The sequence below is a fragment of the Thermothelomyces thermophilus genome, chromosome 1, assembly GCF_000226095.1.
Source record: "Thermothelomyces thermophilus ATCC 42464 chromosome 1, complete sequence".
NCBI lineage: Eukaryota > Fungi > Ascomycota > Sordariomycetes > Sordariales > Chaetomiaceae > Thermothelomyces > Thermothelomyces thermophilus.
In genome coordinates, this window is record NC_016472.1 from 10,385,334 (window position 1) to 10,404,782 (window position 19,449).

General features: G+C 37.6%; 1 protein-coding gene across 1 annotated transcript; it reads left to right on the forward strand.

The window, feature by feature from the left end:
- Positions 1-7,185: 7,185 nt before the first annotated feature.
- On the forward strand, positions 7,186-8,490 carry MYCTH_109510 (heat shock-like protein). The gene has a single exon (XM_003660862.1). It carries the CDS (start codon positions 7,352-7,354, stop codon positions 8,126-8,128), a length of 777 nt encoding a protein of 258 aa, XP_003660910.1. The 5' UTR covers positions 7,186-7,351; the 3' UTR covers positions 8,129-8,490.
- The last annotated feature ends 10,959 nt before the right edge of the window (positions 8,491-19,449 follow it).

A 19,449-nucleotide genomic window follows, 5' to 3' on the forward strand; every position in this document is an offset into this window, starting at 1 on the left:
GAAACAACTAAAGTTATACCGTTCTTCGCAAACTACAGATATAAAGCAGACCTTAGGCAAAGACTAGAGGTCATAGTGCCAAGAGCAGCAGTCAAAGTAGAACAAATATACGTACTATATAAAAAGCTCAAAAAGGAACTCGAGTTTGTTAAGACTAGAATAAAGAACTACTATAACAAATACAGGCTCGAGGGACCTCGCCTAGAGAGGGGAGACAAAGTCTACCTAATCGTACGAAACTTACGAACCAAACGACTAAGTATAAAGCTAGACTTTAAGAAGATCAGATTCTTTGTTATTAAAGAACAAATTTTAATATCTAACTACCGACTATCGTTACCGTCATCTATATAACTATAGACAGATGTTTTTCATATTTCACTTCTCGAACTAGTACTAAAGAATACCAAGGTTGCTATATATATCGAAGTAGAGGACGAAGAGGAAGAATAGGACATCGAAGAAATTCTAAATTTACGTACTATTAACGGGGAACTATAGTATCTAGTTAAATGGCTTGATTTTGGACTAGAGGACAACTTATAGGAACTAGTTAAGAATTTAAACTACCCTAAGAAACTAGAACAGTTCCACCGGCAGAACCTAGATTAACTAAAGGCAAAACCGGGACAGAATCGAAGATAGCGCCCTAGTCAATAACATCAATACCACCATTGAGCTACATACCTAGAACCGCCCTAGATTCCTACTACTCTACCTCTTCCAATTCATCCAAAGACGCAAGACCCTAGCGAACTATCTCCGACCCTTAAGATAATAACAATCGCTTTTAACGACAAATACGGTCTAAACGAGCTAGAGACTTGTCTAGACGACGCTATGCTTTTGCTAACGAATCGCGGTCGGCACGGAGAGCCTCCTTGGCATCTTATTCTAATCGGTCGAGGCGCTTTGACTCGTCTACGATATAGGATACTACAGAAGTTAGTATAGGAAAAATATACTAACAAGGGAATATAGATAAGATAAAACCGGAACCCTAGAACCGTTATACGACCTTCTATAACAAACGTATTCGCCGTAACGAGAAGAACTCTCTATTATATAGTAGTAAAGGCTACGCGAAAAACAATAAGAACAAAGCATCACTTCGAACCCTAGCTCGTTAATGGCAGCAGCTAGGGCAATACGCTCCTTAGTCTTTACAGACCTTTTTGTCGAATGCTTTACTATACAAGATATGTTATTAGTAACATACAAAGGAAAGAGGGAAACACGGAAGACAACTTACTAAGGGTTATTAGCGTTATTTGAAACGGCCTAAGATAGGCTTTCGGGTCGAAAGCCTTAAAGGAGGGGCATCGTATCACGGAAATATATATATAGGACGTCGCCTAAGTCGTCTCCCCCGACAAGCCAATAGGACAGTAGGCACGAACGGACTAATTAGGAAAGGATCACGCTTGGCAAAGTGATCTATATACTATAGGATCACTACTATAGCCGTAATCTAGACGGCAAAGGATCACTAGGTAAAGAGTGATCCTCGGATTATATATACATGTAGATAGTCACTCGTTATGGTAGACTCTAGGAGTTCACCAGTGATAGCAACCTGTCCTATAATTATGATACTTATACCAAGCATTGCTGATTACTGTGAGAGACAACTCTAGTGTTGTTGTAAACCCTTTGGCTTCACCGAATCCCTTAGACGACCTGCCCGCTTGTCCCGCTCAATCTACCTTCGTCTGAACCCTTTTAGAAGAAGTCTAAGTTGGGTTTGTCACACTTGACCGTTACGCTATTAATAACTATAATGTATATATCCTGAGATTTCTAGGATCCTTTGTCAAAGTTGCCATAGACGACCTATCTAGCCTAGGCAGTTTTCTGGCTAGTAGATAGATTAGTCTTCTTATTATATACCTACTTACTAGGTAAGATATATATATTAGGGCATTTATTAACAAGTTCGTAGACTTCCTTCTCCTAAAGACTCTAGTCCTATTTGATCATTGCTAGGAGCTACCAGTCTTTAAAGTTAGCCTTACGTCTAGCTTCGTGATAGTTCTTTGGAACTGACAGGTTTTGGTTGACGGATATGTCATGTTTAACGCTAACAGGGGTAGCCGTAAAGATGATAGATTCGGCCAGCCTCTAGTCATCTAAGTGGTAGGTAAGGAACTGACTAGGAAGCTTTCCCTTGTTTAGTTTTACGTAGAAGCCGGACTAGGATATATTCCTAAAGCGGAATATCTATTGTCTCTATAGCCTCCCCCCCCCTATTAGCCTCCCCCCCCCATTGCTTCTTCTATCTGTAGGGAGTAGGTAGTGTACGGTACTAGCAGGTAATTATGTAGTATAGGGGCTTCTCTTTGTTAGATCTTTTGGATATCTTTATCTATAAAAGAGACGAATTTATCCTAATCTTTAGTCATTGGCATAGGAGATAGAGCTGATTAGGTAGGTTTAGGGGTTAAAGTTATAGACGGTAGATAGTCTATTGAAATTAGTAGTAGTAGCTATTAAACTATAATAGTTAGAGATAGAATTGACTAAGATGTTAGCATTTCTAGCTAGTTTACTAGTTAAATTAGCATTTCTAGCTATTTCTATACTATAAGATCTTATTAAATGGATAGGGGTATCTCTACCTTATAGTTAGTATTTGATATACTAGTTAGACCTAAAGAAGATTAGGATATTAGTTTTAAGCTAGTAGTTATTAATGAACTAGGTTGATCTATTTAAAGATCTTTCGGTAGCCGGAAGGCAACTATATAATAGAATTCTAGGGAGTTTTCGTCTTCTTCGATAGTAGTATTCGTAAATACTACTTTATACTTGGGAGGATTAATAATATCCTTATCTTTATAGTAGTCGTCTCCTTCGTTAAACTTAATAGCACTAACCCTAACGATAGCTCTAATCCGTAGGTTCTAGACCTAGTAGATCTTACTATAGATATCTATATATCTGATAAGTCTCCCTTTTTCTGCCTATAGGCTGAACTTGTCAGCCTTATCGCGTTTGTCCGGCTTGATATAGTAATACGCGTAGCAGAAGTAAGTATATAGGTATCGGATATACAGCTTATAAGCCTCCTCTAGTATATTAAATGTAGTTATAAATAGCTCATAAGGACTTTTATTACCTAGGTTAGCCCTAGTAGGAAGGAGATTAGTAATAATGACTATAATGTTAACGATAAACGGCTAAAGGAATTCCGGAATTTAGTATATAAGCATCGTAGTTCTAGCCTTCTAAATAATGTCCATAGCCGCGCGTTTAGCTTTGCCGTTTTGCCAGGGGCTCGAAGGAGTGGTCTTTAGGATAGTAATATCTTTAGCGTCTGTAAATACGGCTAGTTTACTGTCACAGAAGTCCTTAGCGGATTGGCTAAATTCTGTACCGCCATCAAGTCTAAACATTTAGATATATCTACCTATTTGGTTATACATCTAGACGATCTAGTCCTTTAGCCTATCGAATATATCTAACTTGGTACGGCCGAATTTGACCTAGTAGTAGTTTGACTAGACGTTAACGATATAGAGGCTATATTTATAATCTAGGTGGCCAGGAGTCTTATAAGTAATGACGTCTATATAGATAAAGTGAAGTATTCTTATCGCCTAGGTTAGGGCACGTTTACCTAGTTTATCCGTTACCTTCCCTATGATATAGGGTTTACAAAAGCTATCGGCGTCCTTGTCGGTTAGGTCGATACTAGCGTCCTTATAGGCAGCTTTAATGGTAGCCTTGCTCGCGTATATTAGGTAGCGATATATAATATAGTAGTTAATAGAAGCAAAGATAGCTCTAGCTAAGGTAGGTGCCTTAGCGATAGTAGTAACTAATGTAGTTAGTTTGGCATTACAGACGACGAAGACGTCGCTAAGTCGTTCAAGTTTAGTAATAACTTGGCCAGATTTACCTATATATAAGGTATAATCTACCTAATTCTAAAAGATATTATCGTTAATTAGCTTCCTAGCACTGATCAAGTTAGCTAGGGAAGCAGGATTATAGAGTGCCTTTCGGATTTCAACTATAGCTATCGTGCCGTTTCGAAGAACTATCTAGTAGGCAACGATGCCTATCTCCTTGGCTTTTATAATATCGTTAGACAAGGAGAGATATACCCTTAGTCTAGGCAGATAGTAGAGCTTAGTAAACCACTTAATGTCATTAAAAACCATATCGGCTATAGCCGAGTTATAGTAGATAATGTCTCTAACTACGTTAATAGCCTACTACTAGGTTCTGGAAGCTAATAGGAAAGACAATACCATCGGTTATAGTGATAAGGACGGTTAAACGGACGTAAAATTGGTAGAGTAGAAGATGCTATATATAGTAAATGTTACTAGATTTGTAACCCCCAAATTTAGGTATAGTATTACTATAGATAATAATATATTCTTCTTAGCTAGGTAGTAAGCTTTCTTTAGCTAGGTATCTAGTACCTTCTTAAGGTTATAACCCTGATAGATATTCTTAGGATTATAGTATAAGCTATACTTATAGTGCTTAACTTTATTATAGAAACGTTTATTATAGTCCTAGCATTTAATCCTAAGGTAGGATAACTTCTTCCTATTAAATAGTAAGGTAAAGTGATCATCCGTCTTCTTACCATTATTATTATTAGCACTAGTAATATTAATATTAATTAGGTTCCTCCTTATATTCTAGTCGATATAGGTTTTAGTTATATCCTTAATAAGGTCCTCCTAAGTAAGGGACTTATCTTCTATCTTCTAGATGTTCTATTAAAATAGGTTAGGGTAGATCTCCTCGATAAATGACAGGACATAGTAGATCTTTACCACTAGTAAGAAGACAATACCTACATTATATAATTACTAACAGATAATATAGAGCCGATCAATATACCGGTCTATAGTATCGAATTTAGATAGATTAATCCCTATATACTCCTTAACTAATATCTAGGTTATATAGATAGTACTATATTATAATGCTTAGAAGACCTTTAGATATATAGTACAGGGATTAACAACTTCCAGGTTCTAGCTAATACGTATTATATACGACTAGACGTCTAACTTCCTTAAGGATATAGTAATAAGTTAAAAGATATTAGACTAGTCCGCCTTCTATATACTATAGGTAATAATATTATCTTTATCTAGCTTAGGGATATTAGTCTCGAGATAATAGAAGAGGTTATATAGTACTAGCGATGACCGTAGTTAGCCGTCCTATATCTCTAAATTATCCTCGTTATAAAGGGTAGGAAGTAGTATAAAGGACCTCTTTTCCAGAAGGACAGGAGTGCTATTATTATTAGAAGTAGTCTATAGGTACCTTATAAAGATCATATCTCGCTCTCTCTAACAATGGTCGGCTACTTCCCATAAGGTAACTATCCATTATAGTAGGTCTTAGTTATTAGTTTAAGTATTATTCCCTTTAGGGTATTCCTCCTCTTGATCTTGTTACTAGAGTATCTCTACCTTATCTTCTTCTTTGTCCCTAAGGACAGGGTTATCGAATAGGGTTAAAGATATCTTAAGAGTATTATATATATAGTTAGGGTTATAGGTTAAAGTTCCAAAGGATCTTTCCCTTAGAGTCTTACTACCTTGCCTGTTTCTTTTAGATGGTAGATACTATTTACCCTTAGATAGTAGGCCTATTTATATAAGGAAACGTCTTTAAAGGCTCATAGGTCTTATACTTAATGACTTCTATAGGTTAGAGTGGTTAGAACTACTAAATCCTTAATAGAATTATTAAAATCTTGATAGATTTATCAAATTCTTAATAGATTTAGTAGTTTCCTTAATAGAATTAATGTCTTCCTTGATAGAATTACTAGTTCTAATAGTTTCTTTAATAGAAGGAAGAAAATCTTAATAGAATCTTGACTTAGTTATCGCTCTTATAGGTAGAAATGACTAGGACCTTTAGAATCTAGTAGCCGAAGGCCGAAGTCTATAGATTTAAGCGATTAGCAGAGGTTCTAAAGAAGGAGAGCAATCCGTAAAGAAATAAGCAGTAGAAGGAAGCTTGATTTACTAATAAATTTGCTAATAGGTTTACTAGTTCTATTACTATAACTCTAGCTAGCAATTAAACCGCTTTAGTTAGATTTGAATTTAGTGGTTAGGTTAGAGGTAGCTATAGTCCAATGGATTCAAATGACTATAGGAGCCTCCAAAGCCGAGTGGTTATTATTATTAAGGTAGCTATAGTTGAAAGAAGAAGAAGAAGCTAACTGTAGGAGCCTCTAGTAGAGGGCTTATAACCTCTTGCAGGTGGATGCGCGGATAGAACTGACGATCTTCGTATCTCTGCTACGTAGTTGGCGATGGTTCTGGAGGAAGAAGGACGGAGGCGTCCAGAGCCAACCTGCAGGAAGATGTAGGTGGCTGTAACCTCGGTAGGGCTGGAGCCCTGGTGGGCCCAGTCCACCACAGATTGGGAAAGGAGCACCTCTCCAGGCTGGCCTAGTATTTGAACCCTCTTCGTTATGTCAGTCGAGGAATTTATGAATGAAGCTCACGCTGTGGGCACGCCTCTGGAGGATATTACGTCTGAAAGCCCTGACCGACGACCACCTGAGTAGCCCCGTTCTCTTGGGAAGCCAAAACCTAGAGGGGAAGGGAAATAATCGAAACATGATGACAATTACCTTAAGAATGATAAAAGGGAGGATAGCTAGGTTTGCGTGAACTGAATATGCAAGCATAGACCGAAAGTTTCGTTCCAGAATTGCGTCTGAGAAGCTGGTGCGGCTCCTAGTGGGCCGAATCTCTCTCGTCTCGATGGGCTTGTGGACGCGCCAGAGCGAGAGTTCCATTGAAGCTGGGCTCCCAGTCGCATGGGTGGATCTACTCCGTAGATGCAGGCTGTTCCGCACACTAATCCAGAAGTGGACCTAGCATGTGGGTATCAACCCTAACCCTTAAGTTCCTTCCAGAGCTTCCAGAGCATGGCCATGGCTGGCGCGCTTCTGGAAAGTTCCCGTGACTTCCAGGCGGAGAGAGCTCTTTCTGGATCATGTTCATGGTCAGCAAGCGCATATCGCATGAGCATCGACAGCATTCTCGTCGCTTCGAGGCGCCGCGTTGACATTGGTAATGATGGATTACTGCGCGTTTGAGATGCTGCCTGGCAGCTCAATTGAGGCCAGGAACCGTGTACTTAAGACTCGTGCTTTCCGAGTTTCATGATCCAATCCTCTCCCCAGAATCATCAGACAGCAAACACTCAGAAGTGAAGAAACAACTCAGAGCTCTCCCAGCGCCCACCATCACAACAACACAACAATCCCATCAGCCCATCGCCAACCATCATCACGGAAAACAAACGTCCACTCCTCAGTTTTATATCCCGGCAACTTCAATCAATCAAGATGCTGTCCTTCTATCCCAGCTCGTTCTGCGCACCGGCGCACTCCCACATGGTTCCTCGCCAAAGCTTCTTCGATGACATCCTTAATGAGCTCAGCAGCGGCGCCTCCGCTTACCCATACATTGCTGCTCCCGCGCCCCGCCGCCCAAGTGCAAGGCGCTCTCGGCCTCAGCCTAGCACCTTTAACCCCAGATTTGACGTCCGCGAGACCGAGGATGCCTATGAATTTTACGGCGAGCTGCCCGGGCTCCAGCGCGAGAACCTGAACATTGAGCTGCCGGATCCTCAGACTTTGGTCGTCAGCGGCCACGTCGAACGCAGCTACCCCCGGCTCTCGAACGTCAGCAGCAGCAAGGCCATCGAGCCGGCACCCACCCCGACTTCCACAACAACCGAGACCGAGCAGCCCCGTCGCAATTCGTACCAGGCGACGGTCGAGGATGACCCGGAGGACGAGAACAGCTTGTCGTTTGGGCGCAGCACGCCCGTCTCGTCCCCGACATCCCGCAGCTCTTCGCCCTGGACCGAGCTCGCAGAGCCCACGACGTCCGGGAAGCCCGGCCAGGAGGTGGCCACACAATCACGGCCAGAGCAGACCGAGGAGGAGCCGCTCTACTTGCGCCAGGAGCGGTCCGTCGGCCAGTTCTCGCGCACCTTCACCTTTGCCGACCGCGTCGACGAAGACAACGTGACGGCCAGCCTGCGGAACGGCATCCTGAGCATCAGGGTGCCAAAACAAAAGCCGTCCGCTCCGAGGAGGATCGAGATCAGTCTATAAAGGGGGGAAGTTTTAATACAGCCAACATGCATGTCACTGGGCGATCGGGCCGCCGAGAATGGCAGCCCTAAATTTGGAAGGCCGGCCCACCTATGACAGGGACAGTGAAGGCGGGGCCTATGTGCCTGTCAGAGACAGTAGAACTGAACTACAGAGTCCGGCTGGCCCACTGGCTTACGCCGGGGGTGCAGCGCCAGCTGCTTCGGATGGGTCAGGTCCAGGAAGAGGGGAGATCGTGAACTCGGCTGTGTTTTGCAAATGGATGTAGATATTTTTTTTCTTTTATTTATTCTTTTGGTCGGCCATTTTAGGGGTGATTAGGGTACTTTTGAGATAAATCTACCGCACTTCATTCCAATTCTAATTATCTCTCCTCACCTGGTCTTCTAGATGCTCGTGGCAACACCTCGCTTCGAATCTACCGCCCACTGTAACATCTCCCGAAATAACATAATATCAGAAGCTACACGTTAAACATGGTAGTTATTACATACATCGTTTGCCTTGGTGCATAAAGATTTGTTCACCCTCGGTATCGCATATATCTAAAACCCGGAACGAAATCCGTGCAAACTTCTTAGCTTTGTGCCCTGTAATCCTAGCTCCGTGTTGTAATTATGTTTTCGGCCAGAGACTCGAACAAGTCTTCTGCCGCCAGGCTAGAACTTCCACCACTCCTAGGATCATTGAGGACCACCCTCAAAGTTTATGTTGAGGCTTGGGTGCGTTCTCATTCATTGTCGAGATAAACCTCTTGTGACGATAAATAGATAATGGATTGTGTAGGTACCGTACTTCGTCCGGATGTTAGTTATAATTTTTTCTCATTCGAGACCCCTTCTTGGCGTGCCTACTCAGCCAACCAGATGATAATATTTTATAGAAATAATTAACCACCTCAATGACTTGTGATCTCCCGCTCGTTGACCAAGCCGACGGCGCACTACCAGAAGTGGAGCCGAACTCCCGCAATCCCACCTTGTAGCAATCGTAAGAGATGATTAATTAAGTCGGACCCCCTGGATTCGGAACACCCCACCTTTCGTATACTTGGCATTTCTTGGCTTACATACCTACCTATCTTCTTCAACCTTCTATATAACAGTCTATTCAACCCACTATAATATAGGAAGCCTCTGATTCCGTACTTTCTAACCCGCTCTCTTTAGCTATAGAGCCCTCTATACGGCCGGCTTTAACCTGGGCCTGGTAGATCTGTTTAATCGTAGCGAACTACTCGTTCGGATCTATAACTACCCTCTTTCTCTTTAATGGCCGAACTACTTCTAACTATGCCTTTAGAGCTTCGTTTTCCTGATATAGCTAAGCCAATTCGAAGTTCTTCCGGTCGAATGCTTTTTTAACCTTCCTAAATAGGAGCCTACGTATAGAGAGGTATTAAGTCTTAGTAGCTAGGTTAGTTAGCTAACTATATAAGTCTAACTTCCTCTATAGCGTACTAAAAACTAGGTTAATAGCTCCTTTCGAAGGCTAGGAGTATTAAACAGATTCTAAAGTCTATATAGAAGCTAGCTATTTATTAGTATTAACTATATTATTAGAATTTTCTAATAGAAGTCTATTTATTAAGGGTTTAGCTATATTAACTAGTTATAACCTAGATACCCTCTATCTTACTTTGATATTCTAAGATATAATGGCCTCCTTCTAAGCCCTTATGATATATTTGATTATTAATTACTTACTAATTGCTAACGACCTAGTCTAGAAAGTTATATTATTAAGGAGCTTCTAATAAGTATATTTTAGAAGGGAGAAGACTAATGAATCTAATAGTTAGAAGTTATGGGAGGTATATAGTAATAAAAAGAGTAATTAGATATTATTCTTATAATATAATTATATAAAGTTATTAGTTATATAGCTATTATAGCTATCTAATATTAAAAGTTATTACTAGGAACTATCCTCTAGCTAGGTAGAAGGAATAAAGACTTCTTAGAGCTATTTAACTATAATAGTTCGATTGGTCTAGCCTATCTCTATTACTATAAACTTCTAGTCCTTTAATTTACTCTTATCGATAGGAAACTATCATTATTAAAGAGTCCTACCCCTAAAGATAATAACTAAGGGGATAGATATCTCTATTATAGAGATATACTTAAGGAATAAAGTCTAGGTACACGAACTAGGAGTTTTCTACTAAATTAAACGTATTTAGATACTTCTAACTACTAAGCTATTGGTTCCCTATCCTTTCATAATGCTATATTTGTCTATATTCTAATGGTTAGCTAGTAGGATATCCTTAATAGCTAGGATATTTAGCTATAACTACTAACTATATATAACTAAATTAATAGTACTATTAATATAGACTAAATCTATCTTATAGGCTTGTTAGGTTTAAAGAATAAGGTTTCTATAAAGGAACTAGGTTATCTAGCCCTTTCTAACCATTATATAGCTATATTATAGGCCTAGGCTATACCTAGGCTAGACAATGCCTAGGCTTTACCTAGGCATAGGAATAGACCTACCCTGCCCTACTTACACACGCCCTATAGGTCTGTAGAGCGTTTGTTACTTGTTTATAACTCGTCTAGTAGACATACAGCTAAGGCCTAGTTAGGGCCTAACCTAAAGCCTAACTAGGCCCTACCTAGGTTATACGTGTATATATTGGTTAAAAGGCACTCCTCTATATAGCTCTTATATTTTTCCTCCTTTTCCTCCCTAAGGTAGTTGAATGAAACATTATACGCTTATCTATAGATGCTATAAGGCTAGTATATTACATTTTGACTACCTTTCTTATTAGTAATAACTAATAATATAGTTATAGTAGATTTAGGAGTATATAGGCCCTTAGGCTTAGCGGAATTATAGGAGCTTGTCTACTCCCTTTAAGTAGCAATAGAATAGTAGAATGTTATAATCGACTCCCTCTAGGCATCCTAAACCTAACCTATCCTAACCCCTAAGTTGGCTAGGGTGCCCCTTAGAGCTTAACGGCCGTAGCGGAAGTATCTCCTAACCGGATAACCTTTTGACGGCAAAAAGGAACTCTTTATAGTATAGAAGAGCACGATAGAATATATCCTTATGGCTAATGGAGATTTTATTAGCTCTAATTATAACTAATAGGTCTTTATCTAGGGAAACCTTATATACTAGGTATAGACCCGAGTTACGGCCTACTATGAATCTATAGGCCTAAAAGTTGGTTATAACCTAACTTAGTTCCTCTAATATCTCGAGAGTATCTTCTCTAATCCTTATAAAAAGATAGTAGCTTTGTTAGAACTAGAATTCTTATAATAGAGAGATAATAAACCGTTTATTACCTTTATTATTCGGTTTAAGGCTAAACTATTAAAGGTAGGTAGCCTTGTTTAGAGTGACAAGTTATACCTAATTAAATTATAATGATACCTCCCTCTAAAACTTAAATATATAGTGGTCGGATAAGGAATTCCCTAGGATAATTATATAATAATAGTTAAAAAATACTATAAGATTACCATAGATCTTGAGGCTCTTTACCTTAGTAATAAATATTAGTAGATATAAGGTTAATAGGTAATACTTAAACTATAGAGAGAAAAGGATATAGAAGGAGATATACTAATGATTAGAATTAACTTATTATATACTAATCTATAGAGGAAGGGACCTAATAAAGATAGGGCAGGAAAATATAAGGGTAATACCCTATAGGTAAAATAAGTTAGCCTAGAAGTATATATAGCCTAATAGGCAGCTAAAGCGTATATCTAATATAGGTAGAAAGGTTACTTTATTACTAAGTGTAACTTTGCCCTTACCTTAAGGCTAATATAGTAGAATTAGTCAAGAACTAATATTAATACCTTAGAGGCTAAAGAATAGAAGGAAGATAATGACCTATCTAACGAAGAAGATAGGAAGTAAGGGAAAGAGTAACCCTCGAGCAAAGTCTTGCAAGGGGGCTAGAAGATTATAACTACCTGGAAGACGAGTTTATAGAGATTAGTAAAAGAATAGATAGACCTCCTTTTCTTATTCTAATCTTCCTTAACTCTACTAGCCTTATAAACGCTTAAGTAGATAGTAAATGTTCTAGCTATAGCGCTATTAGTAAAAGAATATACTAAAAGCTTAGAATTAAGTAGATTAGTTTACCTATTATATATACCTTTAGGACCATAACTAGGCTATAACTGGATTAGAAGATTACTTAGATAGCCTATATCATAATGGATATTGATAGCTAGGAGAGCTAGGCCATATTCTATATAGTCCTAGGACTTATATATAATATTATATTGGGCCTCCTATAGATAAAATATTAGGAAGTTATACTAGATATATATATAGGCGTTTTTAAGATTAGTATATAACTAGGACTACCTATCTATAAGATCTCTTTATAGGTAAGATAGATAGGAATCTCTTGAATTATAGGTATAGTCCTTATAGGTATAATATAAAAGGTATAGAAAAAGAAGACTTCTAATACCTTCCTAGTCACTAGTATCTAGGAAATAATGACTATCTTAAAGTCAAGATACTGATTTAACAAAGACAATATAGGAAATAAAGGCTCCTAGCCTAAGTCTAGTATAGAGCTAGAAGTTACCTTACTAGACGAACTTCGTAACTTTGCTAACCTCTTTAATAAGGAGAAAGCTAGTAGACTTCCCTTATATTATAATACAGCCGATCACTATATTAGGTTAAAAGAGGGTCTAGATAGGAAGATTCCCAAGCTCCTATAGGGGCCTCTCCATAATATGCTATAAGATATTAGAAGTCTAAAAGCAAGTTATTAACTTGCTAGATAAGGGATAGATCTAAGCTAGCTCCTCTTCGGCTATTACCCCTATTCTTTTAGTAAAGAAAGTAGACAGAGGATAGAGGTTCTATATCGACTATTAGGCGCTAAATAAGATTATAAAGTAAAATCGGTACCCCCTTCCGCTTATTGAGGAGATGCTTTACTCCTTAGCTAGAGCTAAGTAGTTTATAAAGCTTAACGTCTAGGCGGCCTTCTACCATATCTGGATTATAGAGGGCTACGAATATTTAATAGCATTCTAGACCTAGTTTAGCCTCTTTAAGTAGCTTATCTACCCCTTTAGACTTATAGATATACTTATAACTTTCTAATAATATATTAATAACGCTTTTGGCCTAATATTTAGGAATTTTATGATAGTATACCTTAATAATATCTTAATCTATATATTAGATAATAAGAAAGATTATATAAGGTAGATAAAGGATGTACTTTAAAGGCTATAGAAAGCGAGACTTATATTAGATCTTAAGAAGTATATATTTACTATAAAAGAAGTTAAATACCTTAGCTATATTATAGAGGTAGGGGCTTAGGTTTGCCTAGACCTTGAAAAGCTAGCCGCTATCTGTAAGTAGGAGGTACTATATAAGGTTTAGAGAGTATAGAGTTTCCTAGGGTTTATAAACTTCTACCGAGACTTTATCCCTAACTTCTCTAAGTTAACTATACCCTTAATATAGTTAACTTATAAGAATACCCTATTTCGGTAGGGGACTAAGGAATAAGAGGCCTTTCAAGCTCTTAAGATAGCTTTTATATTAGAAGCTATCCTAGTATAATAGGATCCTAAACAGGAGATAGTACTTAAGATAGACTACTCTAGGATAGCGTTAGGAGGGTGCTTATTTTAATAGGGAGAAGACAAGGTCCTATATCCTATAGCCTACTATTCTATAAAACTATCTCTAGCTAAACGGAACTATATGATCTATAACAAGGAACTACTCGCGATTATCTTATATCTAAAGGCCTAGTTAGCTAAGCTTTATAGTATTACTACCCTCTTTTAGATCCTGACTAACTATAAAAACCTTAAATACTTCTCTTAGCCTTATTTAATTAGCAAATGGTAAGCCTAATAGGCTAAAATACTCTCCCTCTTTAACTTTAAACTTTATTACTAACCGGGATTATAAGCTTTCTATCCTAATGCCCTATCCTACTATAAATAAGACTACCTTAAGGATATACAATATATAGTATAACTCCTCCTTGCCATTTAGATAGATATAACTGATATCTTATTATTACCTAAAATATACTACCTTCTAAAGGGGAGTACTATTTTTATAAATATATAGCTTATAGCTTCATAGGATAAGGGAGTTATTAAGGACAAACATTATATATACTAGCTCTAGGCCGTCCAAGATAGGGCCTAAAAATTTCCGAAAGAGGCAAACGTAATATAGACCTAGATTATAGATTACTCCCTTAATATATAAGGTATCCTTTAATTCTAAGGTGGACTTTGGCTTCCTATATAAGAGCTATTTATAACTCCTATTCTTTAACATATTTATAACTCCCCTATATTAGGCTACCTGGGGAGGAATAGGTTATTTAAAATACTTTAATAGGACTGCTATTAGGACTTTATATCCTCAGATATAAAGAGATTTATAAGGAACTATTATACGTATTAAAGGGCTAAGGTTTTACATTAACCATGACAAGGACTCCTATAGCCCATACTTATTGCCGACCGCTTCTAGGAATGGATTTCTATCGATTTCATAGTCGATCTCTTTATACGAGACGAGAATTTACCCTAGTACCTCATAATAATTACTAACCGGTCATTAAAGTATATCTAGCTTAAAGCTATATCTTTAATAGGAGCTAAGGCGTATATACTTCGGTTCTAGGATATATAGTAGCGGTTTTATAGATTCCCGATATAAATTATCACTAATCGCGGTTCGGACTAGCTTAGCTAGTTTTAGACTATCCTCTATAAGACTATTGGGATCAAGTAGCTATTATTAATAGCTTATTATCTATAGATAGATAAAGGTATAGAACATATAAACTAGGAAGTATAAACTATCCTATGAATTATAATTTCCTTTGCTTAGTATAATTAGCCTAAATATCTATCTATATACTAGCTCGTAATTAATAACTATAACTTAATAGTAATTAGGACAAGTATAAGCTATCTCCTCTATAGTTATAATATAAGCCTAATATAGTTCACCGACCCACTAGACATTCCTACCTTAACCTTATAAGGAAGAGCTACTAATTTCTTATATTACCTAAGAGAAGATATAAAATAGACCTAGGCTACCATTATATATATATAATAGTACTAGTAAGGAAACGCTAATCGTTCTCGATACCTAGCTAAGAGATTCAAAGTAAGGGATAAAGTATAGCTATCCTTATATAATATTAAGACTAACCGCCCTAGCTATAAACTTAACTAGGTTAATACTAAGTATAAAGTAATTATAGTATTAATACTATTAATAGTAACTCTAAATATTTCTTATAGCCTCTACCTTACCTTTTATATTAACCTTATTAAATATACTATATCTAACCTACTACCTTTATAATATATATTAGATTTCTAACCGGACCTAGTATTAGAACTCTCCTAGGAAGGACTACTATAGGAGGAATATGAAGTAAAAGCGATTCTTATAGCTAGGAATACAAGGGAAAGAAGTAATTAATATAATATATTAGTAAAATAAAAGGGATATAATACCCTAACTTAGGAACCGTTAAAAAATCTAGAAAATACTAAGGCGCTTAATATATTCGAGTAAAAGTAGGGAGATATATATTACTATGATAGAGTAGTTACAAATGGGAGGTAAGAGAGAGTATAAAAGTAAACGATATAAATTTTTCGTATAGGTAGGCAAACCTAAGGCAAACGAGTGGTAGGTATGTCGAAATCGCGTCGCAGACGTATTATAATTACGTTATAGACGTACCTATAGAGATAGTCTAATTATAAAAACAAAAATGAATATACTAACTAGCGTATAACGCGCTTACTTTACGACCTCTTCCTCTTTATCTTCCCTCTTTAAAATAATGGTTACGGTAGCGAGGGTAGGGTTATTACGGTCGTAGACCGGGCGTATAACGCACTTAGCAGGTAAGGAAGAACGGTAGGCGTAGGAATAGCTAAAGTCGATTAGCACGGGTATGGAGCGTATAGAGGCGCTCGAGTGGGCGTAGGAGGTAGGCAATAAGGTGCCTAGGACGTAGGTAATAAGGGTAGCATTAGTGTCGACTAAAGTCGATATATTCTCATTTATATATTATATCTAGTATAATATACTATCGTTCTATACTATAGTATAGTATATAAGCTGCCTAATAGCTTATAAGGTAGGGTTAGGGCTAGTAGTAGGTTAGACAATATTACTACGGTAGGTAAGGGTATTAGAGGTAGTAGTAGTAGCGACTAGGGCAAAGTCGTTATTAGAACGATAAGAACTTATAGCCTAGGTGGGGGTAAAGGTAGCCTATCTAGGCAAGCAGTTAGACTAAACAGCCTTAAAGAGTATAAAGAACAAATATACTAATATAGAGAACTTAGGCATTAGGATAGTATAATAGGTATCTTAGTTAGTAATCTTATAGTAGATAGGAAAGGCAAGGGCGGTACTAGTATTATAATAATCTATGATTTTCTTAATACCTATATATAGGTAGAGGTTATTAGCCTAGAGCTATAGATCTTAAATATAACTTTTATAGCTCTTATATTATTATATAGAAAGTGCCTTAACCTTAAATATACTTAACCTTATTACCTCTAAGAAGTTAATTAATATATACTAGGTAGTATTACTATTTCTCTAATTATAGTTTAAACTCTTTATTAAAGGAGTTACCCTTAATAATATACCTATTAAAGGAAAAGTTAGCATTTTTATATTATAAAATAAAGAGTTAATCTATATCTAGTATATTATTATTATTAGTCCTACACTACTATACTAATAAGTATACTAAAGCCTCTCCAATTATATATAAAGGAAACCGTACCTAATAGGCCAGATAAAAACCTCTACCCTACCTCTAATACCTAATCTAGAATACTAATACACTATAAAGAAAAGGAAAAGTAGCTAGAATAGCCCTAAAGAGGCCTTCCCTCCCGGTCTAGCCTCCTTATAAGGCGGTATTTGTCACGGAAATATACATGCAGATGCCACCTAAGCCACCGGCATAGACAGACCAATCAAGCCGAAGGAACGAAAGGACCAATCACAACATAGGGAAGCACAGTGATTACTACGCTCACCAGTAATCAGGGTGATCATTACCATACGATCACTTATAATCACCGTAATCACGAGTGATCACTGAGATTATATATACATGTAGATAGTTACTCGTTATAGTGGACTCTAGGAGTTCACTAGTAGTAATAATCATAATCATAGTACTCATACCAAGTATTACTAATTACTATAAGAGATAACTCTAAGTATTGTTATAAACCCTTTAACTTTACTAAATCCCTTAGACGACCTACCTGCCTGTCCTGCTCAATCTACCTTCGTCTAAACCCTTTTAGAAGAAGTCTAAGTTAGGTTCGTCATACGTTATTACCACTCCCTTTGTTCTATCATAGTTTAGAACAGAGGTAACTTTGACCTTGATACCGACATAGCTACCGACGTCACGGCCAAACAACTGCTTGCCTAGCTTGGTCAACTCTAGCAGCGGATCTAGGAGTTAGACTAGAGAGATAAGGCTGCTTAAGCTCAAATTAAGGAACTCGAGAACGGCGAAAAGTACTTGTAGAAATTGATTAACGAGGCTTACGCCAAAATCGAGACGCTTAAGACCGTTAAAGCGAGCCGTATTAAGATTAAACTACCTAGTAAATATAGAGGAACCAAGGAGGATCTCGTAGGATTCCTAATAAACCTCTAATCCTACTTCTGGCTTAATAATGACAAGTTTCTAGACGAAAAAGCTAAAGTCCTTTACGTAGCTATAAGACTAGAGGGCAAGGCACTTAGATGGTTCGAGCCTATATAGAACGACTACCTTACTAAGGAAGACGAAGACGACTAAGATATATTTATATAGGTAGTCTTCTAATCTTATGATCGTTTCGAAGAAGAGCTTTAGAAGGTTTTTAGGGACAAAGACGAGAAAATCTATACGTAAGAAAGACTTACTAATCTCTAATAGACTAAGTTAATAGCCTCCTATGCTATATAGTTTAGATAGGACATGTTCAAGTCTTAGCTTAATGACGAGGTATTAATATAATTATTTTATAACGGCCTAAAGGAAAAGGTTAAAGACAAGCTATATAAGTACGATCGACCTAAGACTTTAGACGAATATATCGTATAGGCTATCAAAATTAATGATCGGCTCTATATATAAGAGTAGCAGAAACAAGGTTAAACGAATGGAACCATAGTCAAAGCTAATAACAAGAAAAAGCGAACGTATGTCAGTACTTCGTATAGGACATACCCTAGAGCTATAGATATAGATATAGCGTAGAAGCAGGACTAGAAGAAGATGACCAAAGACAAGTCTAATATTACCTACTATAACTATAGAAAGAAAGGGCACTATAAGCAAGAATATTAAAGCCCGAAGAAAGAGTGGAAGCTAGTCCCTAGAAAAGAAATCGCGGATATCGACGAAACTACTAAGAATGTTACTAAAGTAGTAGCTACGAGCTACAAAGATAGGGGCAGTGATACGGATAGTTTTAGACACGATGGCAATGGTAAAGACAAACAAGTACCGTATTCCGAACTAGTCACTATAAACCTAGAGACGGGTCTTGCTAAATAGGACACGACCGGAGAGTATATACCGCTAATTTCGATTCTCCTAGCCTTAGGGCAGTAGGGTTTTACAGTCATATAGAGGCAGGATAGATCGTAGACGACCGACACCCAAGGAACCGAAAGACCCGGACCTAATGTTCTATTCCTATAGGAACGAATTGAAGAGTACCGCAACGAAGTTTTCCGGCTTAATATGGAACTACGCAAATAGGATGAACGTTTGACTTAACTTACCTAGTAGAGTAATAAGATGAGGGACGAGACAAGGGAACTCTAACATATTATAGAAACTATTAAAGGAGAATAGCTTATAATATATAATAGACCCGACAGCTACGCTAAGTGCTTTAATGATTAGCAACTTAGTAACGATATACGGAACCTAGAATATTAGTTTATATATACGAACTATAGAAAAGACAAGCGTACGTAGGAAAGCTACTAGAAGAAACACTCCTACCTTAGCATTAGAGTACTTATAGTCTACGTATAGTAGGAAGGATTTGGGAGAGAATTCTAATACCTCCTAGGCAACGCTACGCGATTATACCCTCGATACAAGGCATATACGCAAGTGCCCTGGTTCTAATGTATAGCATATAAATGCCAATACTACTTCTACGATAAATTCGAGAATAACTACTGGCCGACCTGATAAGAAAATGAGGACAGAAGCTTACGCCCGGTGGAATAGGTCTATAATGCAGGAAACAGAG

Excerpts from the sequence above, each read along its gene's own strand:
- MYCTH_109510 (XM_003660862.1), top strand. The coding sequence starts at position 7,352 with ATGCTGTCCTTCTATCCCAGCTCGTTCTGCGCACCGGCGCACTCCCAC.